This window comes from Micropterus salmoides, unplaced genomic scaffold, assembly GCF_014851395.1.
Source record: "Micropterus salmoides isolate LMB-PRFRI ecotype aquatic unplaced genomic scaffold, ASM1485139v1 Ms_hic_scaffold_15, whole genome shotgun sequence".
Lineage (NCBI taxonomy): Eukaryota > Metazoa > Chordata > Actinopteri > Centrarchiformes > Centrarchidae > Micropterus > Micropterus salmoides.
In genome coordinates, this window is record NW_024040596.1 from 23427858 (window position 1) to 23449502 (window position 21645).

The following is a 21645-nucleotide window of genomic DNA, read 5'->3' on the forward strand; positions in this document are numbered from 1 at the left end:
TATGTCTGAAACACTTATGATACAATAAATAATACTTTTATAAAGGAGTTACACATTAACAGTCTGCTGTAAACACACACACACATTTGGATCTGGCAGTTTTTTCACTTTTTAGAATAAACTGACCATTTTACCTCCACCTCCTTCAGCCTCTTCCAAATCGGAGGGCACACCCCTCCAACGTCCAGAGAATGCTGGGAAAAAACCAGAGGACAGGAGGGACGTGGTCAGGCCTAGCAGACCAGCGGTGAGAGTCGACTCAAAGCTGACTAGCCAGTACCGTAGCTCACTAGCTGGCATAGATCTAGATCTCTGTGTGTGTGTGTGTGTGTGTAGTCATAACTACATGATGATATGCCGCTTTGGGTTTGTTTGAAAGCTGGAGTGTGTGTGATGATTTGGCACGTGGGAATGATCACAAACTGGCTTTGGATTGTGTCATGTGATCTGCTCACCATACAATAGTGCGACAGGCTCAGACTTTGTGAAGTGGTTCTTTTGTCTTTAGTCTGAGCTCACTGGCTGAAGGTTTTCTGCCTTTATTGCTTGCTTTCTCTCCACTGGTCTTTCTGCCTGGCAGGTGACCACCTTAACTCATGTCTTTTCTAACCCCAATACAGAATTTACTTTTCCTTACATACTATTTTTCATCTTTGCAGCTCTAATAACTGTCTCATTATTAGAATTAATCCACTAACCTTACCTACAGCATCTCAAAGAGCATCAGCTGTACGACAGTCATCTCTTTCCTCGCTTCATCTTTTGGCGTTGCTGCTCTCACGTTGGCTTCTCATTGGCTGGGGTACCTCTATAACCGCTCTTCCTCTCCAGCAGCTTTCAGTTTCCTGCTTTAGTTTTTTCAAAAGAAGACTGACTGAAAATCTGAATGACTCATATATATATAAAATGCTCAAATGAAGAATGGTCAAAATTCCAACAGATGGAGAAGAATTGAAAATCAATGAGATGAAATTACCTTTGACTGAGATTTAACTTCTCACCCCGACCTTTAGGACCTGACGGCTCTGGCCAAGGAGCTGCGTGCAGTGGATGATGTTCGCCCCCCAAATAAGGTGACTGATTATTCATCCTCCAGTGATGACTCAGACACCACTGATGAAGATGATGATGAAGAGGTGGACCAGGAGGCAGGCGAAGAGTCAACCTCTGGCCCAGAGGACTCCAAAGCTGTGTATGTACCACATTTTACACACTTTGTATTAACACTGCAACATGGACCAGCTGTGCATCAGTTCAGGGTAATGGATAAGGTAAGATTCCTCTTAAACGGAGCTGCATGTTGGTTTACATGAAACCTTGAAACAGAGAATATAGAGACTTATAGTGTCTTTTATCTGATGTTCTATCAGTGTGGAACATTATGTAATTATTTTGTAAATTGCAGCCAAAACACAAAGTTTATGTGTTGACTAGCTCTTCTTCTCTCCTTCAGATCCTCCAGGCTGAGTAATGGAGAGACAGAGTCAGTGAAAACCATGATTGTTCATGATGAAGGCGAGAGCGATGCAGGCTCAACGCCCTGCAAAGACAGCACGCTGATTGTCAGACAGGTACTGGCTGAAAAGAAACGCAAACAAAAAAACAAGACAAAAAAACATTTACCACACACTTCCAGTTGTTTTGTTCTGTTTTTGTTCATTCATACCCAAGTGTTTTTCCATTTTGTTTGTATGTTTTGTTGATCGCGTTCTGTTCTTCTATATTTTGTGGGCGGTGGAGAGAAGCTCAGTGTTACAAAGTGACGAAGCGTAGCTTTGGTTGGTTATAAAAACTCATAGATTATAATTATACATACATTCAATTAAATTTCAATTTATTCCCATTTACACAGTTTGAAAATTCTTAAAAATAATTCAGGGTGGGTGGCCAACTGCCTCGACCGGTTGGGTTGAGAGAGAGCAGAAGGAAAGAGAACACAAAGTATCACAATGCAAGTTCCACATAGAGATGTAAAATAATAGTAATGATAGTCAACCACATGACAGCAGCAACGACCACTAGCTTATTCAGTTACATTTTCAGTCCATTTAGGACATTTAGATTATCCAGTTATTTAATTAATTGATAGATTAGCAGTCACCACCACAAAGGGACATTTTTCTAGTACCACAAAATGACTTACCATATTGTTTTACCTTAAAATTGGCTGCTAATAAGAGTTTTCTTTCTGCCTATAGAATAGCCACTGTAGTTTGCCCTTTGCTCTAGCTAACACCTTCCCTTCCCCTGAACTCATAAGGAACACATCTAGACCCAAAGTTGTCTACCCCTCTTTCTACTTCCAGAGTGCAGGTGACAACAGAAAGCGTCCGAGCCCTGGCCCGGGCCAAGCCCAAACCCCCGGCCTGCTTGCAGGCTTCGCCCCTAGCCCCGGCTCGGTGTCGGGCCCGGGTCTTGGCCCCCACACCCCCAGCCCCCATCATCATCACCACCACCATCACCCCACACAGCACTCGGACAGGAACGGCTTTACTGGCTGCATCCACCACCTCCCAGACCTGATCCAGCAGAGCCACCATTCCTCCCCCTCCTCCTCCACATCCAACTCCCCTTCCTCCTCCAGCCTTGCCAGCCCCTCCTCTATGTCCCCCCAGAGTCCCCTGGACAAGCTCAGCATCCTCACAGAGGTATGTCCCCCAGGCCCAACATGGACACACGCTTAGTGGTAATATTTCTCGTGTAATCTGGAAAGTTGGCTGCATATGAATGTGTGAGTTCACAGTTTCCCATACAGCAGCAGCAAAAAAAACCTTCCCAAAAACCAATAGACTCATTTTAATTACACTGAACAAAATTATAAACACAACACTTTTGTTTTTGTGTCCTTTTATTGTGGCATTGAAAAGTGCTCACTCACACAGATTGACAGATTTGTGAACAATATTTGAGAGAAATAGGCCTTTTGTGTACATAGAGAAAGTCTTAGATCCTTGAGTTCAGCTCATGATGAATGGGGGCAAAAACAAAAGTGTTGCGTTTATAATTTTGTCCAGTGTATTTAAAAATTCTACTCAAACTGCAGTTGTTTAGACCCATCTGACCGGCCATGATGATAATGTCTTCTCTGACAACTATTTTTATGTTCTGGGTTGAGTAGAGCACCCTCTGCAGGTCACCACTGGCACTGGTGATCCTTGTCTAGCTCCACATGGCCCCTCAACCTTTCTTGATGGTGGTATTGATGGCAGGCTGCATTTTAGGGATCATTTGAAAGTACTGGAAGACAAAGCAGAGTTACAATTTTTTACCCTGGGAACATCCTGTTGAGTTTACTGTACATTTTTTTTGTACTTTGGTTAAAAATAAAATACAATTTACTTTTGGGGAACAATTTACAGCTCTAGTTCCATCGCTCCACAGAGACTTTTGTTTTTATGATCACAACAGACCAGTTAGCTGTGGTTTAGAGCTTGCTCTAGATTTTTGCTCAAGTCTCCTCTGAGGCTCGTTGTAGTTTTACAAACATCTAAATCTGATTTCATTCCTTGATGTTGCAATAATTTCAGCAAACGAGTCATATTTTCACATTTCCCAGACAATAGATCATAGCGAACAGAGCAGTTAGGAGCACAATGGCAAGTATATTTCCCATGGGAATTTTTTCAAACTGCATTTTTGTTTCCCCTTTTGTTCTTTTTGTCAACAGCACTCCATATGTTTTACCCTCCACCATTGTATTTGCCTTTTTCCTCAGTATTTATAATTTTACCCTTCAATTGAATGCCCATTGTATTTGCATGCAACACATATAGAAATACCTCAGTTTGCCTGCTTGTTTGACTGCATTGTCTTGTTAATTGTTTACATTAACCGTTATCTGTAGACATCTAATGGTGCAAAAATCTTTTTGATCTTTCAAAAACACATTCAGAGTCGTGTTATTCTGTCACCACTAAGTCTTACTGTATCTCACTGTAGAGCCAGTCTAGTAACAACATGCAGAAACACAAGTCTTCTTCCTCCTTCACTCCATTCATCGACCCACGCCTCCTCCAAGTATCTCCATCTACCGGCAGCGCCCTTAACAATGTTGGTAAGTCCCGTACCCCAATTCCCCGCAAATGTATGTTATATATTTTGTTAATGTGTAACCAGATGTATCCAAATGTTTCCAACAACATTCAAACCCAGCGAAATCCATTATTTTATTTAAGGTAAAGGTGCATTTCATTTGGTCACCTGTCAATGGGGTCATATCCCCTTTACCTTTCTAGATGCTAGAACTTCCAGGAATCATGGGATACATCGGAGTGAGATCAGAAGCTTGTTTCCTGCCTAAGTCACATCAGATAGATTTTCATCGGCAATGGTGGTTGTTTAACAATGAATACGACAACTCCCATGATCCCACACTACTTCACTATGTCATAAAACTAGTCTTTTCTTATTGTTTTATGTGAGATACCCCTAGCAGCAGAAATGACACACTGTGTCAACCCTAACTGTGACAGTTGGGGTTGACATTTACTTTCTTTACCTACCGTTTTCTATTCAGTTTTTTAATCACATAATATGCAGCTATGGCCAATGAACAAAACTCAGAAACAGGTTCCTCTGGAGGGAACAGGGGTAAAGATCCTGAGTGTGTGAAAACTTTCAGAGAAAAGTTCAAAACCAAACAAAATGCAGTTTGTTAGCACAGACTCCGCCTCACAGAGGTTGCAGAGCTCATTAGCTGCCACAATTTATAAACAAAGCTCTCTTATCAAGGCAGTCCTCCTGTTCCCATCATCCCTCAGAGGATTGGCCATCATCAAGGCCAGATCTTTCCAGTCTTAAGGACTCTGGTATGCTGATCCATTACCTCACCTGATGCAGCTGGTGACCAGTCATTGACCCCTTCAGTATTTTTCTGCATTTAATCACTGATTTGATCAGTTTTGATCTTAAGTTCGGATAGCAATTTCAGAGAGGCACAGATACCGTGGCTGCAGAGGAATTCTGAGGTTTGATAGCTTGTTATTTCTCCCAATTTGTATAACAAATGAAAAACTTTTGTATCTTTTGTTCTGTTGCCATGAACTAAATGGCCTACAACCACTGCTCAAACATGAAGGAATGGTTGGATGGACAACTGTCTTTAAACTACACCCCCCCCTTTTTTAGATTTGAGTAGATCAGCTGCTGGAATCATTTCCTCAGATTATGGTCAAATTATGTTTGTTTTCCATACTCCATACGTTTTAAATAAACTTTCCCAGCCTTAAATTTCTGACTATTTTATGACAATCAATCCTGTTCTCATGATTAATAAAAGCAAACACAGGAGATCCAGCCATCCTTCTAATGCTGACCATTTGACTGACCCCCACCCTGCCTGGTAAATTCTACATCCTACACCGTCCTACCTAAGCCCTTCCCTTTGACATTTTAGGCTATGCGAATGACGCTCGGCTGGCAGAGGCGCTGAGGGCCGACCCATCTCGGAAGGGCTCTGTGGTGAATGTTAACCCGGTCAACACTCGCCCGCAGAGCGACACGCCAGAGATCCGCAAATACAAAAAGAGGTTCAACTCTGAAATCCTGTGTGCTGCACTCTGGGGTAAGAAGACAAACTTACAAAAAATAAGATTACTGTCAGTTGCTTTGGTTCAGAATTGTAAGTGTGTGGAAGACAAGCGGAGATAGAATAAGTGGGGTAATGAGAAACACAATAGCAATAACATTTAAAAGTAAATATAGGTCACCTGTCTTATTGGTTTAAGACTTACTTAACCAAACCGTTAATTTGACATTGGCGATATTATAATGCAGTCAGACACACATCAGCAACAGAAATCACCCTCTTTGCTTTCATATCACCATCCAAGTGATTATTTATTTAATGCTGCAACATTCCTTATGTACTGTGTACATAATGTACAATTATATATTCAGAAAGCTTGTCTGGTTTTCGAAAACAAAACACCTGGTGGCAGCAAAGCCAAAGTAAAGTTATCTGTCTGACCAGACTGCATAACTTATTTGGTCAGTGTTGTTGGTCTTCTCCTGACTCTGTGTGTGTGTGTGTGTGCGTGCGTGCGTGTGCGTGCGTGTGTGTAGGAGTGAACCTGTTAGTGGGAACAGAGAGCGGTCTAATGCTGTTGGATCGCAGTGGTCAGGGGAAAGTTTACCCTCTGATCAACAGACGGCGCTTCCAGCAGATGGACGTCCTGGAGGGACTCAATGTCCTTGTCACTATATCAGGTACATACACAAACACACAGGCACTCAGCTAGGGCACAAGAGCATGCACACACATTTTAAAGGTAGTTTTATTACAATTTATGCAGCCAAATTACTCCCACTGAGATGAATACTTGATCAGTGAGAAGGACTGAAACATTCTTGTACACACAAACCCCATTACAATAATGAAAATCCACACAGAGAGCATCATGAGTGCACAAACATGCGCATCAAATATAAATAATGTCCTCTAAGTTGATTATGAGACTAACGAACTGTTTCACTTTTGTTTATTCTGCTGTCAACTCAAATAGCCAAAGTATTTGTGTATGTGTTTGTGAGTGTTTTGCTTGGTTTACTTCTTGTCATTGCTGCCCACACGCACCTGCAAATACACACTTAAACCTGCTACGTCTGACATATTCCAGACAAATTGTGTCTGTCTATTGTTGCATAAACATTTTTATACACACGGACACACGGTTCCACAATTCCAAGATTTCTCAGATTGAAAGTGTATCCAGGTTCGTACTTCTCTTTCTGAATTTTGCACACACAGACAGTGCAGTCATAAGTGTCACAACAGATATTTTGAGCCAAACGGATGTTGTGTAAATCTCAGCTTTGTGAGAGCACGCCATGTGTGTTCAATATGTAATGCTGACACACACTTGAGCTTTCCATGATGGAAGGACGTCACAATACACGTTGATTTCCTTCCATGAAATGTTTGTGTGGCTTTCATTTAAAAATATGCGTAATGGAAAATTCTATCACCCCAGTGTTTGAGAGGCTGGCACAAAATCTGGATGGCCATGCAGGCCGCTTCCTCGCATCTCATGTTTATGATCAGATTACTAGGAGACGACAAGAAACAAAAGCCTCACACACTAAACGAATGGCCATCAGTGTCAAGTGCATCCACATCCATGACTTCTTGTGACATTAGTTTATGTGGTCCGCAGTGCAGCAGGGGAGGCCTGTGAGAAACGGCTGCAAAAAATGCCTTGAATGCTGTGGCATATGTTAGGAGGTAGAAACTAAACTGTCACAGACTTGTTTAAGTTAGTTAATTGAGTTAAGAGGTAGAAACTAAACTGTGCACTTTGTTGTAAAAAGACACTCCTTATAGTAGCAATAGTTCAGTGTGTGTTTCATTGTCAGTGTGTATGTGATTTGGGACTGAAGAGCCATGTAGAACATTTCTACAAATGTTTGAGCAGAAGCAGGTAACCAAGATGTCAATTGTTACCTTTTGTAAGATGGTGTCTTCCAGTTGCCTTTTTGGGTTTAGTAACACACATTCACAGACAGGATAACTGAGCACTTAAGATTAAACTTTCAGATGAAATTGAGTGCTTGACTTGGACCAGTATTCACCAGCAAGTACCTTTTACAAATTAATCACCAACAGCTTTTAAAAATAGCAACCACTTACTCCAACACAAAACCATTTGTCAGTTGTACAATATGTGTATTGGTCTACTTAATGAAACAGTTAGGAGGTAGAAACTAAAGTCTTCAGCCTTCATAATGTGGCATGATATGAATGGACTGGTGTGAATGTACTGACTGTACTTGTGACCGAAAAGTATTGCTTTATTTCTGTATCATACATTAAAACTAAAATTTGGAACGATGCACATAGTGAAAAGAGGAACTGCTGGCCTTTTTTCTGTCTGCATATATTTGCACACACTGTTCCTTTGTAGGTTGTTTTGTCCCAACTTGACTTTTGGCCCAATTCCAGAAATGTTGCAAAAACACTGCAGACATACAGGATGGAGGAGAGAAATCACAACAAAGTCTTATATGATATAAAATGTATTAGTTCCAGACTGATAATAATAGCAGTAACAATGAGAATGCAGTCATTCAGATGTATGTCAAATAAAAAATTAGAATAATTGCATGCTAGAATGAAATCTCAGTAAGAACTCAGCAGCCAATAAGGACAATAAAAGTTGCTTTCAGGGTACACCTGAACTGGTCATAGTCTGAAGAGGTCAAAACTCCTGCGACACAAAGAACAACTTTATTGTCAGACCAACGAGTTTCGGCTTGCAGCCTTCATCAGGGTTTGCACAGGCTGATAATATCCAGATTAGGCTATGAAATGGAAGTGTTAATAAGGGGAAGATCTTTACTTGTGAATTTTAGAGAATAAAAAAACTTAATAATTGCCTCTTCAGACATTCTTAAAATGTTGGCGTAGAAAATAGATTTGACCCAATTTGAACTTTCTTGATCAACAACAGGTAAGAAGAACAAGCTCCGTGTATACTACCTGTCCTGGCTGAGGAACAAGATCCTGCACAATGACCCCGAGGTGGAGAAGAAACAAGGTTGGACCACCGTAGGGGACCTGGAGGGCTGTGTCCACTATAAAGTTGGTAGGTCACATTCTCACAGCCTGTTTCTAAACAGTAATATTATGGATTTCACCACATTTATGGGAATAAATACCGCAAAAGGCCTGAGATAAAGAATTAAAGAATGGCTATTCTTGGGCTTCCATGTGGCCAAGTGATCTAAGATGCATACCATACAATGTCAACCTCCTGGTTCAATTCTGGCTGGGAACCTATTCTGCATGTCATTTCCCCTTTCTTTCTTCTGTTTTTTCCTGTCTGTCTCTGATGGGAAAAATGTACAACAAACAAGAGTGGTCCTGTTAAGCTATAAGCCTTGAGAGGGTTAAGATTAAATGTATTGTTCAATACATTTATGTTTGAGTAAAAATTGGTAAATGTTAATGTGAAGATAAGAATATGGTTGAAACTTTATTTTCTGCCCATTATTGTGGTGGGATCGTAGACGTGTATAAATATTAACATTCTTCAATAATTCATCTGACTGATTTTGTTTGTTAATAATTGTAGCTTTTAAACTGGGGGGAAAAACGGTGTCTGGTCAGTTAACATCTGTACTTTGTTATGAACGCGTGTTTCCCCATCAGAAATGAAATGATGTGGATTCAAATGGGGGACTTGAAAACATCGCTAACTCAGTTTAAAGATACAGTGAATGTATGTGTGTATGAGACAAGCGTGCAGTAAAAAATGATGGAAGGAAAGCCCTTGATGAAGTAATAATGCGGTAAGGACATCCGACCGAGTAGACAAGTAACTGCACTGTCCTGTCTAAAATTCAGAATGTCCTTGGTGTTGGTAGTTCCAATGAGCACTTCCTATTTCCTTCTGCATTGATCAGAGTTGTCAGTCATGAAATCCATTTCCTGTCACAGATTTGTGTGTCCATGGATTGCTCGTCAGATTTACATTTTTAGTAACACAGCTGGTAGAGACTTTGCGCTTGGAAATTACAAGACTTTTTTAGATTATTCTAAATGGGTATTAATTTAACCTTCCTATCTCCTCCTATCTTTCCCTTTAATTCCTCTCATATTTACCGTGTTTACAAAGAGAAGTTTAAAAGGATGGTGGATAATCTTACCACAGTGGCTGGAAGAGTCAACAGCCTAATGTTTTGTTATGATCTTTGTTCCCCAGTGAAATATGAGAGGATCAAATTCTTGGTTCTGGCTCTAAAGAACTCAGTGGAAGTCTACGCCTGGGCACCCAAGCCCTACCACAAGTTCATGGCCTTCAAGGTGAGTCAATAAACTAGCTTAGCTTGTTAGCTGATGCATGTGTGGATTTATCCATTGTTGTTAATGACGACAAATACGTGTACAGTATGACACTTTTAAAGTTGGTTTAGTGAATTGGGTCTTGAGGGTGTCTGTGCTGTATTTACAAAGTATTGCATGTACTATGCTGAGGTATTACCCAGAATTGATACCAAGGTTTAAAACCGGTCAAAGACTAAATTCTTAGAGTTGTATTTACTACAGATTCATTGAAAACAGTTTGCTATCAATATTTATGATCTTTGCCCTGGCAAATATTTACTTCTGCATGCTGAGTGAACAAGAGGAGAAAAAAATATATTTTCTGACCTGTGTGCTTCAGTCTTTTGGTGACCTGGTGCACAAGCCCCTGCTGGTCGACCTGACTGTGGAGGAAGGTCAGAGGTTAAAGGTCATCTATGGCTCATGTTCAGGCTTTCATGCCGTGGATGTTGACTCCGGGGCTGTCTACGACATCTACCTGCCTACACACGTAAGAACACATACATAGTATCTTAGATGCATGTTAAATGGTGTAATAAAGGATACTTGAGTTTCTTTACGGGGGTTTTCAGTTTGTTTTGACTGTTTGTTTCTGGTTATTAATCATACATTTATATATATTCACATATTTATTTAAGTTATTTGAAAATATGTCTTTTCAGTTGTCTGTCTTACACAATTGTTCAGCTACTGCACTTGCACTTGTAGATGCCAAAAAGTGCAGCTAAATAATTTCTTCAGATTGTCAATATTAGTTGATGATAAATAAGTCTGATCACACGAGATAAAATTGTTTTGAAGAAAGTGATCAGCAAACTCCATATTGATTTTGTGTGTCCCTACAGATCCAGACCAGTATCCAGTCTCACGCCATCATCATCCTGCCCAACACTGACGGCATTGAGCTGCTAGTGTGTTATGAGGATGAGGGTGTTTATGTTAACACCTATGGACGCATCACTAAGGACGTTGTGCTGCAGTGGGGGGAGATGCCAACCTCAGTGGGTGAGTCAGCAAAAAGCTACACAAACACACAAACTGCAGTTTTGTACAGCTTTCTCTCAGTGATTGAAGAGAAGAAGACAGAATACCGATGATCCTACAACATTCAATTCAATTTTATTTATATAGCGCCAAATCACAACAACAGTTATCTCACAGCGCTTTTCATAAAAGAGCAGGTCTAGACCATACTCTATGATGCTATTTACAGAAGCCCAACAGTTCCCACCAAGAGCAAGTACTAGGCGACAGAGGCAAGGAAAAACTTCCTTTTAAGAGGCAGAAACCTCGAGCAGAACCATGGCTCAGGGTGGGCGGCCATCTGCCTCGACCGGTTGGGGTGAAGGAGGGAGAGCGGTCGCGAGAGCGAGCGCGAGAGAGAGAGCGGTCGCGAGAGCGAGCGCGAGAGAGAGAGCGCGAGAGAGAGAGCGAGAGCGCGCGAGAGAGAGCAGGAGAGGAACAGAGAGAAAAAGAGAGGGATGTAAGGAGAGAGAGAGGGGAGGGAGGCAGCCTACACAATATACACACAGAGGTACAGACAGTAAAGGTGATGTTGCTATAGACTAAATGAAAAAATGGTACAGATATTTATAGTAGTGTTAATGGTAACAGTCGTAATGTTAATTATTATAATAACAATAAGACTAGCAACAATAGTCGTTGCAGCAGAGGGTGTCGAGCAGGAACACGGGGGCAGCAGGTGACCCGCAGCCACAGATCCAGACTCCACAGCTCCAGAGCCAGAAAACCTGCAGGAAGTGATAGGAGGAGAGAGGAGAGGGACGAGAAAGCACAAGACTACGGGAAAGGGGAGAAGTTGTGTTAGTAACATGCAATAATGGGATGAGGTTGCATACAGAGGGAGAGAAAGTAGAGGAGAGAGGAGCTCAGTGCATCATAGGAAATCCCCCGGCAGTCTAGGCCTATAGCAGCATAACTAAGGGATGGTTCAGGACTCACCTGAGCCAGCCCTAACTATAAGCTTTATCAAAGAGGAAAGTCTTAAGCCTACTCTTAAATGTGGAGATGGTGTCTGCCTCCTGAACCCAAACTGGAACCTGGTTCCACAGGAGAGGAGCTTGATAGCTGAACGCTCTGGCTCCAAGTCTACTTTTGGAGACTCTAGGAACCACAAGTAACCCTGCTTTCTGGGAGCGCAGTCCTCTGGTGGGGTAGTAAGGTACTATGAGCTCTTTAAGATAAGATGGTGCCTGACCATTAAGAGCTTTGTAGGTAAGAAGAATGATTTTAAATTCTATTCTGGATTTTACTGGAAGCCAATGCAAAGAAGCTAAGACAGGAGAAATATGATCTCTTTTCCTGGTTCCTGTCAGAACACGTGCTGCAGCATTCTGGATCAGCTGAAGAGTCTTACCGGACTTTTTCAAGCAGCCTGATAATAAAGAATTGCAGTAATCCAGCCTAGAAGTAACAAATGCATGGACTAGTTTTTCTGCATCATTTTTAGACAGGATGTTCCTGATTTTCACAATATTACGTAGGTGAAAAAAGGCGGTCCTTGAAATTTGCTTAATGTGATACTTAAACGACATGTCCTGATCAAAGATAACTCCAAGATTCCTCACAGTGGTGCTGGAGGCCAGGACGATGCCATCAAGGGAAACTATATCTTTAGATAATGCGTCACGGAGGTGCTTAGGCCCCAGAACAATAACTTCAGTTTTATCTGAGTTTAACATTAGAAAATTACAGGTCATCCAGGTTTTAACATCCTGAAGGCACATTTGAAGTTTAGCTAACTGATGAGTTTCATCTGGTTTGATCGATAGATATAACTGAGTATCATCTGCATAACAATGAAAGCTTATGGAATATTTCCTGATAATATTGCCTAAAGGAAGCATATATAAAGTGAAGAGGATTGGTCCGAGGACAGATCCTTGAGGAACTCCATGACTAACTTTGGCATGCATGGAGGACTCGTTAACATGTACAAACTGAAATCGATCTGATAAATAGGACTTAAACCAGCTTAGAGCGGTTCCTTTAATGCCAATGAAATGTTCCAGTCTCTGCAATAGGATCTGATGGTCAATGGTATCAAATGCAGCACTAAGATCTAATAAAACCAGTACAGAGACAAGTCCTTTGTCTGATGCAATAAGGAGGTCGTTAGTAATTTTCACCAGTGCTGTCTCTGTGCTATGATGAGCTCTAAATCCTGACTGAAAATCCTCAAATAAACTATTGCTCTGTAGAAAGTCACACAGCTGTTTAGCAACTGCTTTCTCCAGAACCTTAGAGAGAAATGGAAGGTTAGATATAGGTCTATAGTTGGCTAAAACATCCAGATCAAGTTTGGGCTTTTTCAGAAGAGGTTTAATTACAGCTACGTTAAAGTACTGTGGTACATAGCCTGTTGATAAAGATAGATTGATCATATCTAGTATAGAGGTGCTGACTAAGGGTAAAACATCTTTAAGCAGCCTAGTCGGGATGGGGTCTAAGAGGCAGGTTGATGGTTTAGATGAAGAAATTATTGAAGTTAGTTGGTAAAGATTGAGTGAAGCAAAACAGTCTTAACATATATCTGGTTCTACAGCTGTTTCTAAGGTTCCTGAGTTAAGAGATAAGTTGGTGCCAGTTGAGGGCAGGTCTTGGTGAATTTTGTCTCTAATAGCTAGAATTTTATCATTGAAGAAGCTCATGAAGTCGTATCTACTGAGAGCTATGGGAATACTTGGCTCAATAGAGCTGTGACTCTCTGTCAGCCTGGCTACAGTGCTGAAAAGAAACCTGGGGTTGTTCCTATTTTCCTCTATTAATGACGAGTAGTACGCTGCTCTGGCATTACGGAGGGCCTTCCTAAGTTTTAAGACTATCTTGCCAAATTAAACGAGAATTTTCCACTTTGGTGGAACGCCAATTCCTCTCAAGTTTCCGCGATATTTGCTTTAATTTGCGAGTTTCAGTATTATACCATGGAGCTAACCGTCTTTGTTTTAGTATTTTCTTTTTTAGAGGGGCTACGGAGTCCAGTGTCATTCGCAGCGAGCCTGCAGCACTATCAACAAGATGATCAATTTGGGAGGGACTGAAACTAGCATAGGAGTCCTCCGTTACTTTGTGACTAGATAATGTATTTAGAGCTGATGGAATCGCATCCTTAAATTTAGCTACAGCACTATCAGACAGACATCTTGTATAGAAATTTTTGCCCAATGGCGTGTAGTTCAGCAATACAAACTCAAAAGTTATCAAACAGTGGTCGGACAAAGAGGGATTCTGTGGGAACACCACTAAATGTTCAATTTCAATACCATACACCAAAACAAGGTCGAGGGTGTGGTTAAAACAGTGAGTCGGTTCATGAACACTGAGAGAAGCCAATGGAATCTAACAGAGAGATAAACGCAGTACTAAAGCTGTCATTCTCAACGTCCACATGAATATTAAAATCCCCATACAATAATAACTTTGTCCGTTTTAAGGACTCTGCAAATTCAGATAAGAATTCAGAATACGGGCCAGGTGCTCAGTACACTATAACGAAGAGAATTGGTTGCAGTGATTTCCAACTTGGGTGCGAAAGACTAAGAACAAGACTTTCAAATGAGTTTTTCATAAAAGTAGTTTGGTTTAGGTTTAGAGCTGATTAGTAGGCTAGAGTCGAAGATAGCTGCAACTCCACCTCCTCGGCCTGTGCCTTGAGGAATGTGAATATTAATATGACTGGGAGGGGTGGATTCATTTAGGCTAACATTCTCCATCACCCAGGTTTCAGTAAGACAAAATAAATCAATATCATAATCTGATATTAGTTCATTTACTAGTACACCTTTAGAAGAGAGAGATCTGATGTTTAAGAGTCCACATTTAACTCTCCTATTCGTTTGCACTATTGCTCTTGTGGTTTTAATTTTTATGAGGTTTTTATGCACAGCTCCTCTTCTGTTTTTAAATAATTTCGATGGTCGGGGGGCAGACACCGTCACTATAGGATTTTCACTAAGTAACTCCTGAAATGGAGGAGCAGAGAAGTGTATTAGACTGCGACTCTGCGTAGGGTTTTGGGTGGGTAACTGCTGAAAAAGAAGGGCAGAGAAGTGTGTTAGACTGCGACTCTGCCTCCTGGTCTCAACTCTGGGTTGTCATGGATTTGGTCCACTAATAAACTTGGCCAGATTTCTAGAAATGAGAGCTGCTCCTTCCCAAGTGGGATGGATGCCGTCTCTCTGGATCAGACCAGGTCTTCCCCAGAAAGTCTGCCAATGATCTACAAAGCCCACATCGTTTGCTGGACACCACCTCGACAACCAGCGGCGGAATGATGACATGCGGCTATACATGTCATCACTGGTCAGATTTGGCAGGGGCCAGAGAAAACTACGGTGTCCGACATTGTTTTTGCATATGTACACACCGACTCAACATTAATCTTAGTGACCTCCAATTTGCGTAACCGGGAGTCATTACCGCCGACGTGAATAACAATCTTACTGTATTTACGTTTATCCTTAGCCAGCAGTTTCAAATAAAACTCAATGTCGCCCGCTCTGGCCCCAGGGATGCACTTAACTATGGCCGCTGGCTTCGCTAACTTCACGTTTCTCAAAATGGAGCTGCCAATGATCAGAGTTGATTTCTCAGCGGGTGTGTCGCTGAGTGGGGAAAATCTGTTAGAAACGTGAACAGGTTGATGGTGCCCCGTGGACTTTGAATGCTTACGACTATTCCTCCTTCGGATAGTCACCCAGCCACCCCTTCCTGGCTGCACAGGGGATGCCGGGGGACGGCTACCAGAGGCTAACTCAGGCCGTTCCGCACCGACTACCGGGGACTGGCTAGCTACAGTAGCTAAAGACTGATCTACCAAGGTGCGGAGCCGGACTTCTAAATCACTGAGCCTCGCCTCCATGTCTATAAATAAACTACACTTATTACACGTACCATTACCGCTAAAGGAGGCAGAGGAGTAACTGAACATCTGACACACCGAGCAGGAGAAAGTAGGAGAGAGAGAGGGAGAAGGAGAAGCCATCGCTAGCTGCTAAGCTAAAGTCGCTAACGGCTAAGCTAAAGTACTGTAGCGTCAGCTACCAAAACTTCAGAACAACTATGAGATTGAACAGCAGTCACTAAAAGATGGAAAGAACTGTGAGTGCTTAGGCAAAATTACTGTAAGAATAAGTGTTTAGCGGACAGTTGGCCGCTGGAATCTAACAAATGTAACTGTTATTTAGCGAGAGCAGCACAACACGGTACCAACACACAAGCACCGGAAACGGAAATGAGTCGACACGCTTACCGCAATACGTCAGCAGTACGTCCAATCATCAACAGGAGATCAGAGCACCTACAACCACATCTTCCTTATTATGTATCAGTGATTTGTGAACAGTTCCACCAGACCTTTCTGAGGTTGTTACATTTGAGTAATATTTACAGGCCTGAAAAGGTCATAAGAACAAAAGCAAATATAGGACAAGGGAGAGAAAAATTTGTAATCATTTTGTGTAGAAAAACTCATTATTTTTTTCCTGACATGTGTGGCCTCCTTAGAATTTGTTTCACATTAACTTTACTCAACATAGGTTTTCATTGTGTAATATTTCTTACTTCCTCTCCATGTAACTTTTGTTGGTTAATCTATTCCTGCTGGGTAATATTCTCCATGATGATTGTCATTGATTTATCATTATCTAACACATGCACACAGCTATTGTATTTCGCCTCACAAGCCTCTTGCATTTATCATTTATCCTGTAGCTGCAGAGGGAACATCTGTACATACAAACGCACTAAAGTCTTTGGAACAATCTGCATGAGTGTTCAATATCATAATCAGTTCAATTAGAACTGTCATTTAACTTAAATACTTCTTTTGCAGCCTACATTCGTTCCAACCAGATCATGGGCTGGGGAGAGAAGGCCATAGAGATCCGCTCGGTGGAGACCGGCCATTTGGATGGCGTCTTCATGCACAAGAGAGCCCAGAGACTCAAGTTCCTCTGCGAAAGAAATGACAAGGTGAGACCTTGATGTAGACATTCAACAACACATCCTGACCTAATCTGCAAGTCGGGACAAGCAAATCAAACATCTTCCAGCCAGCTGGGCGCCTGCTAGACGAAAATGAATGACAAGAAATGGGGGCAACACAGCATGATAAAAAATGGCTATATTTAAAAAAAGAGGCACCTTCAAATTCTATTATTGTGAGGCTTACTCATCCAAACAGCATAGAAGCACACACTGATTTCCACACAAAGCATCAAACATGTTGGATTTAAGTATCTGTAAAACAGAGCTCTTCCAAAGTCACTTCCTGTTTGCTCAGTCTCTGCTGGTTTAGCTGTGGAAGTCACTTCAAACTTCTCTAGTTTCTCTTCTCTAAACTTTGCTGATATGTTTGGACTAACGAGAAGTAAGTGCGTAGAAGTAGAAGTAAGTAACGAGAAGAATAGGAGATGAAATTCTCCGCAGCTGTGATAGTACTGGAAATGATGTAAACTTTTGAAGACTGTAATATATGGGAATTTGAGTTTTTACGATGCCCCGTCTTAATCAATTAGTTGACTAATATGTGGATTAGGTCAATCCAGTCAATGAATGCAGAATCTGGTATTCAAGTATCAGAACCATTCAGGTTTCTGTTTGTAGTCAGTACTACTGAGAAATCATCTTTGGTTGGTCTGGAGAATCCATCCATCCATCGTCAACCGCTTATCCTGCGTACAGGGTTGCGGGGGGCTGGAGCCAGTCCCAGGTGACATCGGGCAAAAGGCACCCTGGACAGGTCGCCAGTCCATCACAGGGCCACATGTACACAGACAACCACTTACACTCGCATCCATACCTAAGGACAATTTTGGAAACACCAATTAACCTAGCCTAACCCACGCGGACAACATGTAAACTCCACACAGAAAGGCCGGGGCAACCGGGGTTTGAACCCACAAACTTCTTGCTGTGAGGTGACAGTGCTAACCACCGCGCCGCCCCTGGTCTGGAGAATAAAATAGATTATTATTTAGCTTTTTCTCAATCTCGGAACCCTAGAGATTAGCTTTTAATTAGCTGTTTTAAAAAGATATTTGCACTCAAATTGTCGTTTGATGAGAGCCCATGGATTCCAAGATTGCTAATCGATCTGTAAACAATGACCGGCACACAGTCCATTATCTGAATATCCAGTGGCTACACCAGAAGCCACCAGAAAATTACATCTAATAATAATCTCCATTTGTCTGTCTGTGTCTTCTCTTCAGGTGTTCTTCGCCTCCGTTCGGTCTGGGGGCTCCAGCCAGGTCTACTTTATGACCCTGGGCCGAAGCAACCTGCTCAGCTGGTAGAGGTCCAACCCTACCCTCTTCCTCCTCTTTCTCCCCCTCATTGTCCTCCAACCTCGCTAACACTGGATCTCAGAACCCACTGTCGATGTCTTGTCAGCCCTCGGACAATCAAAAGAGAACTATCACAACCACCAACCAGCCCTCACCATTCCTCTGGAGCTGTAGCCTTGCTGCATCGGAGCTTCGGGGCCGCCTGCCACGCAGCGATAACTGGTCAAGTCACGCATTTGTCGCCTCCTGAAATACCTGAAGTGACAACTCACATACAAAATTAAATCAGTTATTAATTAATATATAAAAGAAAAAAGAAATACAATTAATGTGAATTTATGAAAAGGGGGCAAATAACTTTTTTCTTGGTGCTCATCAGATTGCGATGGCATAGATTTTGTACCTCTGCATCATTTCCATGCTCCTGAGCTTGTCAGTAAGCTTGAGGTCTTCTAAGTACTAGTACCGCTACCCCTATTATTATTACTATTGCTACTACCTTCTGCAGGTCTGCCTCTTGTAGGAGAGTTCCCCCTCTGACCCACATTCCTGCCCTCCACCCTTTCTAATGAGCGTTTCATGGGGCCGGTGGGGTGGGAGTCTGTTGTATTAATGCTACAGTAGTTTGTGTAAATGTACTTCTGTTTGGTCCAATTACTCCTGACATGCTGGTTAGAGGTCGGGACCGTCAGCCAGGGGTAAATTGTAAAACCCTGGAGCCAGCTGGACTCGTCAAGGTGACAAGCAGGCGAGAGGGGCCTAATATTTGAGGTTCTACTGTAAGTCTGATTGATGGGACTCGACAGGAGGGTATGTGTGTGTGTTGTTGAAGTATTGTGTTGTTCAGACAGGTGCTTTAAAAAAGGGGATGACAGTGAGAGAAAGATGTTGAAGCAGGTGGATATCAGAATAGTATTTTTTGAATTATTACTATTATTATTATTCCTTGAAGATAAGTGTAACTATGTGGAGTAAAACATGTCTCTTACCTTGTTTTTCTAAGATTTACGCACATCCACCCACAGCCCACGGTTTGCTTGCTTTTACTTTGAACCCACATAAGTACAAGGTGTGCTTGTCTAAGAAGAAAGAGATGTGGGTGCAGTTCAAAAAATAAAATAAAGGTGTCTGTGTACAATAAAAGTTCATGTAATCTTCCAGATAGTGTCAGTGGTCATGTTTTCCCCCAATGGTCAAACATGACAAACATGATAAACTCATCATAGGGCGGTCACGCCAATGTCTCTCAACTCGAGAAACTTGAACTGCTGTGAATAGTCAGATATACAATGAAAACAAAGATGATAATGGAGCGATAAAGTAGAGGAGAAAGTTCAGTATGTGTGTGCGTGTGTGGTCGGAGAGTAAAGTGTCAACGACGAATTGGATTTTCGTGGCAGAGAGGTAAACGCATGGTTAGCAAGTTTGTTTCAGCAGAGGATTTTTTTCCCCCGGAAGGCGGCTTTGTATCTTCCATTTAGTTATTTCAAATCACTTAATTTTTCATTTGTATGAATGCAATGCACTAAGTGTCAAGAATGTAGAAAGACGTGTTACTGTGTGGTGGTCCAAGGCATGAGATGATGTTTTTGCTTTGTATCTTGTCACAAGTGATCAATCCTAGATGTTCAATTTCGATTTAATAAGATTGAAAGCTGCAGCAGCGGAGCCTCTACGTCAGGTGTAGATATTTTCTGGGGCTGGCCATTCTCTATTTCTTTAGCAACCTTTTCTTTAGCTGTGAGAATCTGTGTGGGAGCAAACACCTAGAGTGTATCAGAGCTGAGGAGGGTTTTCTGACATCCTGTGAGTCCTGCTTACGTAATTCCTTTCCCGCACTCTTTCCCATAAAATGAGGACGTAAACCTTATCAATTCAACACTCAGACTCTGGATTTCCATATTACTGTGATGAAGTGTCACAAAACAGGTAACACGGAGCAGAGCTTTTCCTCACTCTGCTGTTTCTGTTCAGAAACTGAAGACGGAAACCCACTTTTTTGGGAAGGAATCGTTTTCTCTATTTTGTGCCCCACACTTCTTGCTCCAGCTGTTATTTAAGTTGTCTGTATATGTGAAAGACTGAGCAGCAAACTGCAGCATCGACCTCCTTCAGGCCATTTCCGTTTCCATTACAACTCTGAGAGATTGCACATTGTTCACTGACAGAAAGGGGCAAAGGGGAGAGTCCAATATGTGCATTCACTTCATGTCCAAACATGTCTTCGTCAGGTCACAAACAAGTTTACCTTGGGTGTGTTTTTCCCCTGATGACAGCAATTACACACATTACCAGTGCTTTTACATGTGGAAAGGTTACAGTCAGAAACGTTCTCCTCACCTTGAACAGAAAAGCTCTTTGGACCCCAATGCTGTCGTCGTCTGAGGTCTGTGTGCGCAGTAGTACCCAGTTTGTGCATCACGGCCTTGATGAGTGGCTGTATGGATTTAATGAAAAAAAAGTGTGGTTATTATTGATATTATTAATGGGGGAAAAAAGGATGATATGTCTATATCTGATGATAAAAGTCAATCCTTTGCCCACTCACATTGGAAAAAGTGCCAAGAGGGCAGCATTTAAAATGTGTAAATCTTGCTATGAAAACCACTACTTGGAAATCCTGTTCAAAAAAATCACTTGAAGCATTGTGTATTCTTAAGTTTTAGCGCTAGTCGAGAAGCTTAACAATAGTTTGTTGTTTCTGTAAGTCTATGTACACGTAAATATATGACTGCGGTGATTTAATATTATTACGCTCACCTTAGGTGGAGAAAATGTTTACAGAAGCAATGTTTTGTTACACTAATGTGCATCACGGTATTTATGTTCAATGCAAATGTGTCTTTTTTAATTCTTTGATTTTGCTTTTTGAGCCCGGTTTTTCTTGGAGATTTTAATTTGTTTGTCATCTCACCCTAACCCACTAAATAACCTACTTACAAAACAATAAAGAACACATGTGTTGTTCATTTCAGGTATTCACATAGAGCTGCTTCAAAGTGGAAACATTGCGGTAACGTTCCCTGCAGGCTTGGACGTGAGGCGACGTGGTTTTCCTCTGCTGTTTCTGCCATGCTACTCTAACTTATGTCCTCTCTATGTATGACAGGAAGTCATGTATTTTCCTGAAGGTTTTTTTCTTTGAATAAACTTTAAAAGTAATTTTAAAAGAACAATGTGTCCTCCATCTCTGCTGCGGTTTGTTCACCGCACACATGCAAACATGTTGAAAATAAGACATGTTGTAACTCATGTTGGCTAACTGAAACACTTTTGAACCGTTTTGGTCTATTTCAACATATACTCGCTACTTCATATTTCCTTAGAAACTGAATGTTGAATTTGTTTTGACAAATCCACAATCTGTGCTCAGTAAAAAAAAAACACTCAAATTACAGGTGGATCTCAAAAAATTCATTGGGAGCACCACAACCAGACCAAGATTAAAGGCTCAGGAAGCCTTTGCAGGCGTTTTGAGTTATTATTATTATAGTTATGATTAGAGCTCTTCTC

At 41.6% G+C, this 21645-nt stretch overlaps 1 protein-coding gene across 7 annotated transcripts in view; it reads left to right on the forward strand.

Annotated features, from left to right (window-relative positions):
- Positions 1-21302, forward strand: part of LOC119904449 (mitogen-activated protein kinase kinase kinase kinase 4-like) — a 103204-nt gene extending 81902 nt beyond the window's left edge. For 3 of the 7 annotated variants that reach the window (XM_038721127.1, XM_038721128.1, XM_038721129.1), the window contains 13 exons: positions 150-247; positions 1014-1192; positions 1454-1571; positions 2307-2648; positions 3940-4054; positions 5396-5563; positions 6064-6207; positions 8448-8582; positions 9702-9802; positions 10164-10313; positions 10669-10828; positions 16677-16816; positions 18058-21302. In XM_038721127.1, the coding sequence (XP_038577055.1) occupies positions 150-247; positions 1014-1192; positions 1454-1571; positions 2307-2648; positions 3940-4054; positions 5396-5563; positions 6064-6207; positions 8448-8582; positions 9702-9802; positions 10164-10313; positions 10669-10828; positions 16677-16816; positions 18058-18141 (1934 nt within the window). In that variant the 3' untranslated portion in view covers positions 18142-21302. The remainder of the gene's footprint in view (positions 1-149; positions 248-1013; positions 1193-1453; positions 1572-2306; positions 2649-3939; positions 4055-5395; positions 5564-6063; positions 6208-8447; positions 8583-9701; positions 9803-10163; positions 10314-10668; positions 10829-16676; positions 16817-18057) is intronic. The other 4 variants (XM_038721130.1, XM_038721132.1, XM_038721133.1 and 1 more) reach the window with 2 other exon arrangements.
- Positions 21303-21645: the final 343 nt, after the last annotated feature.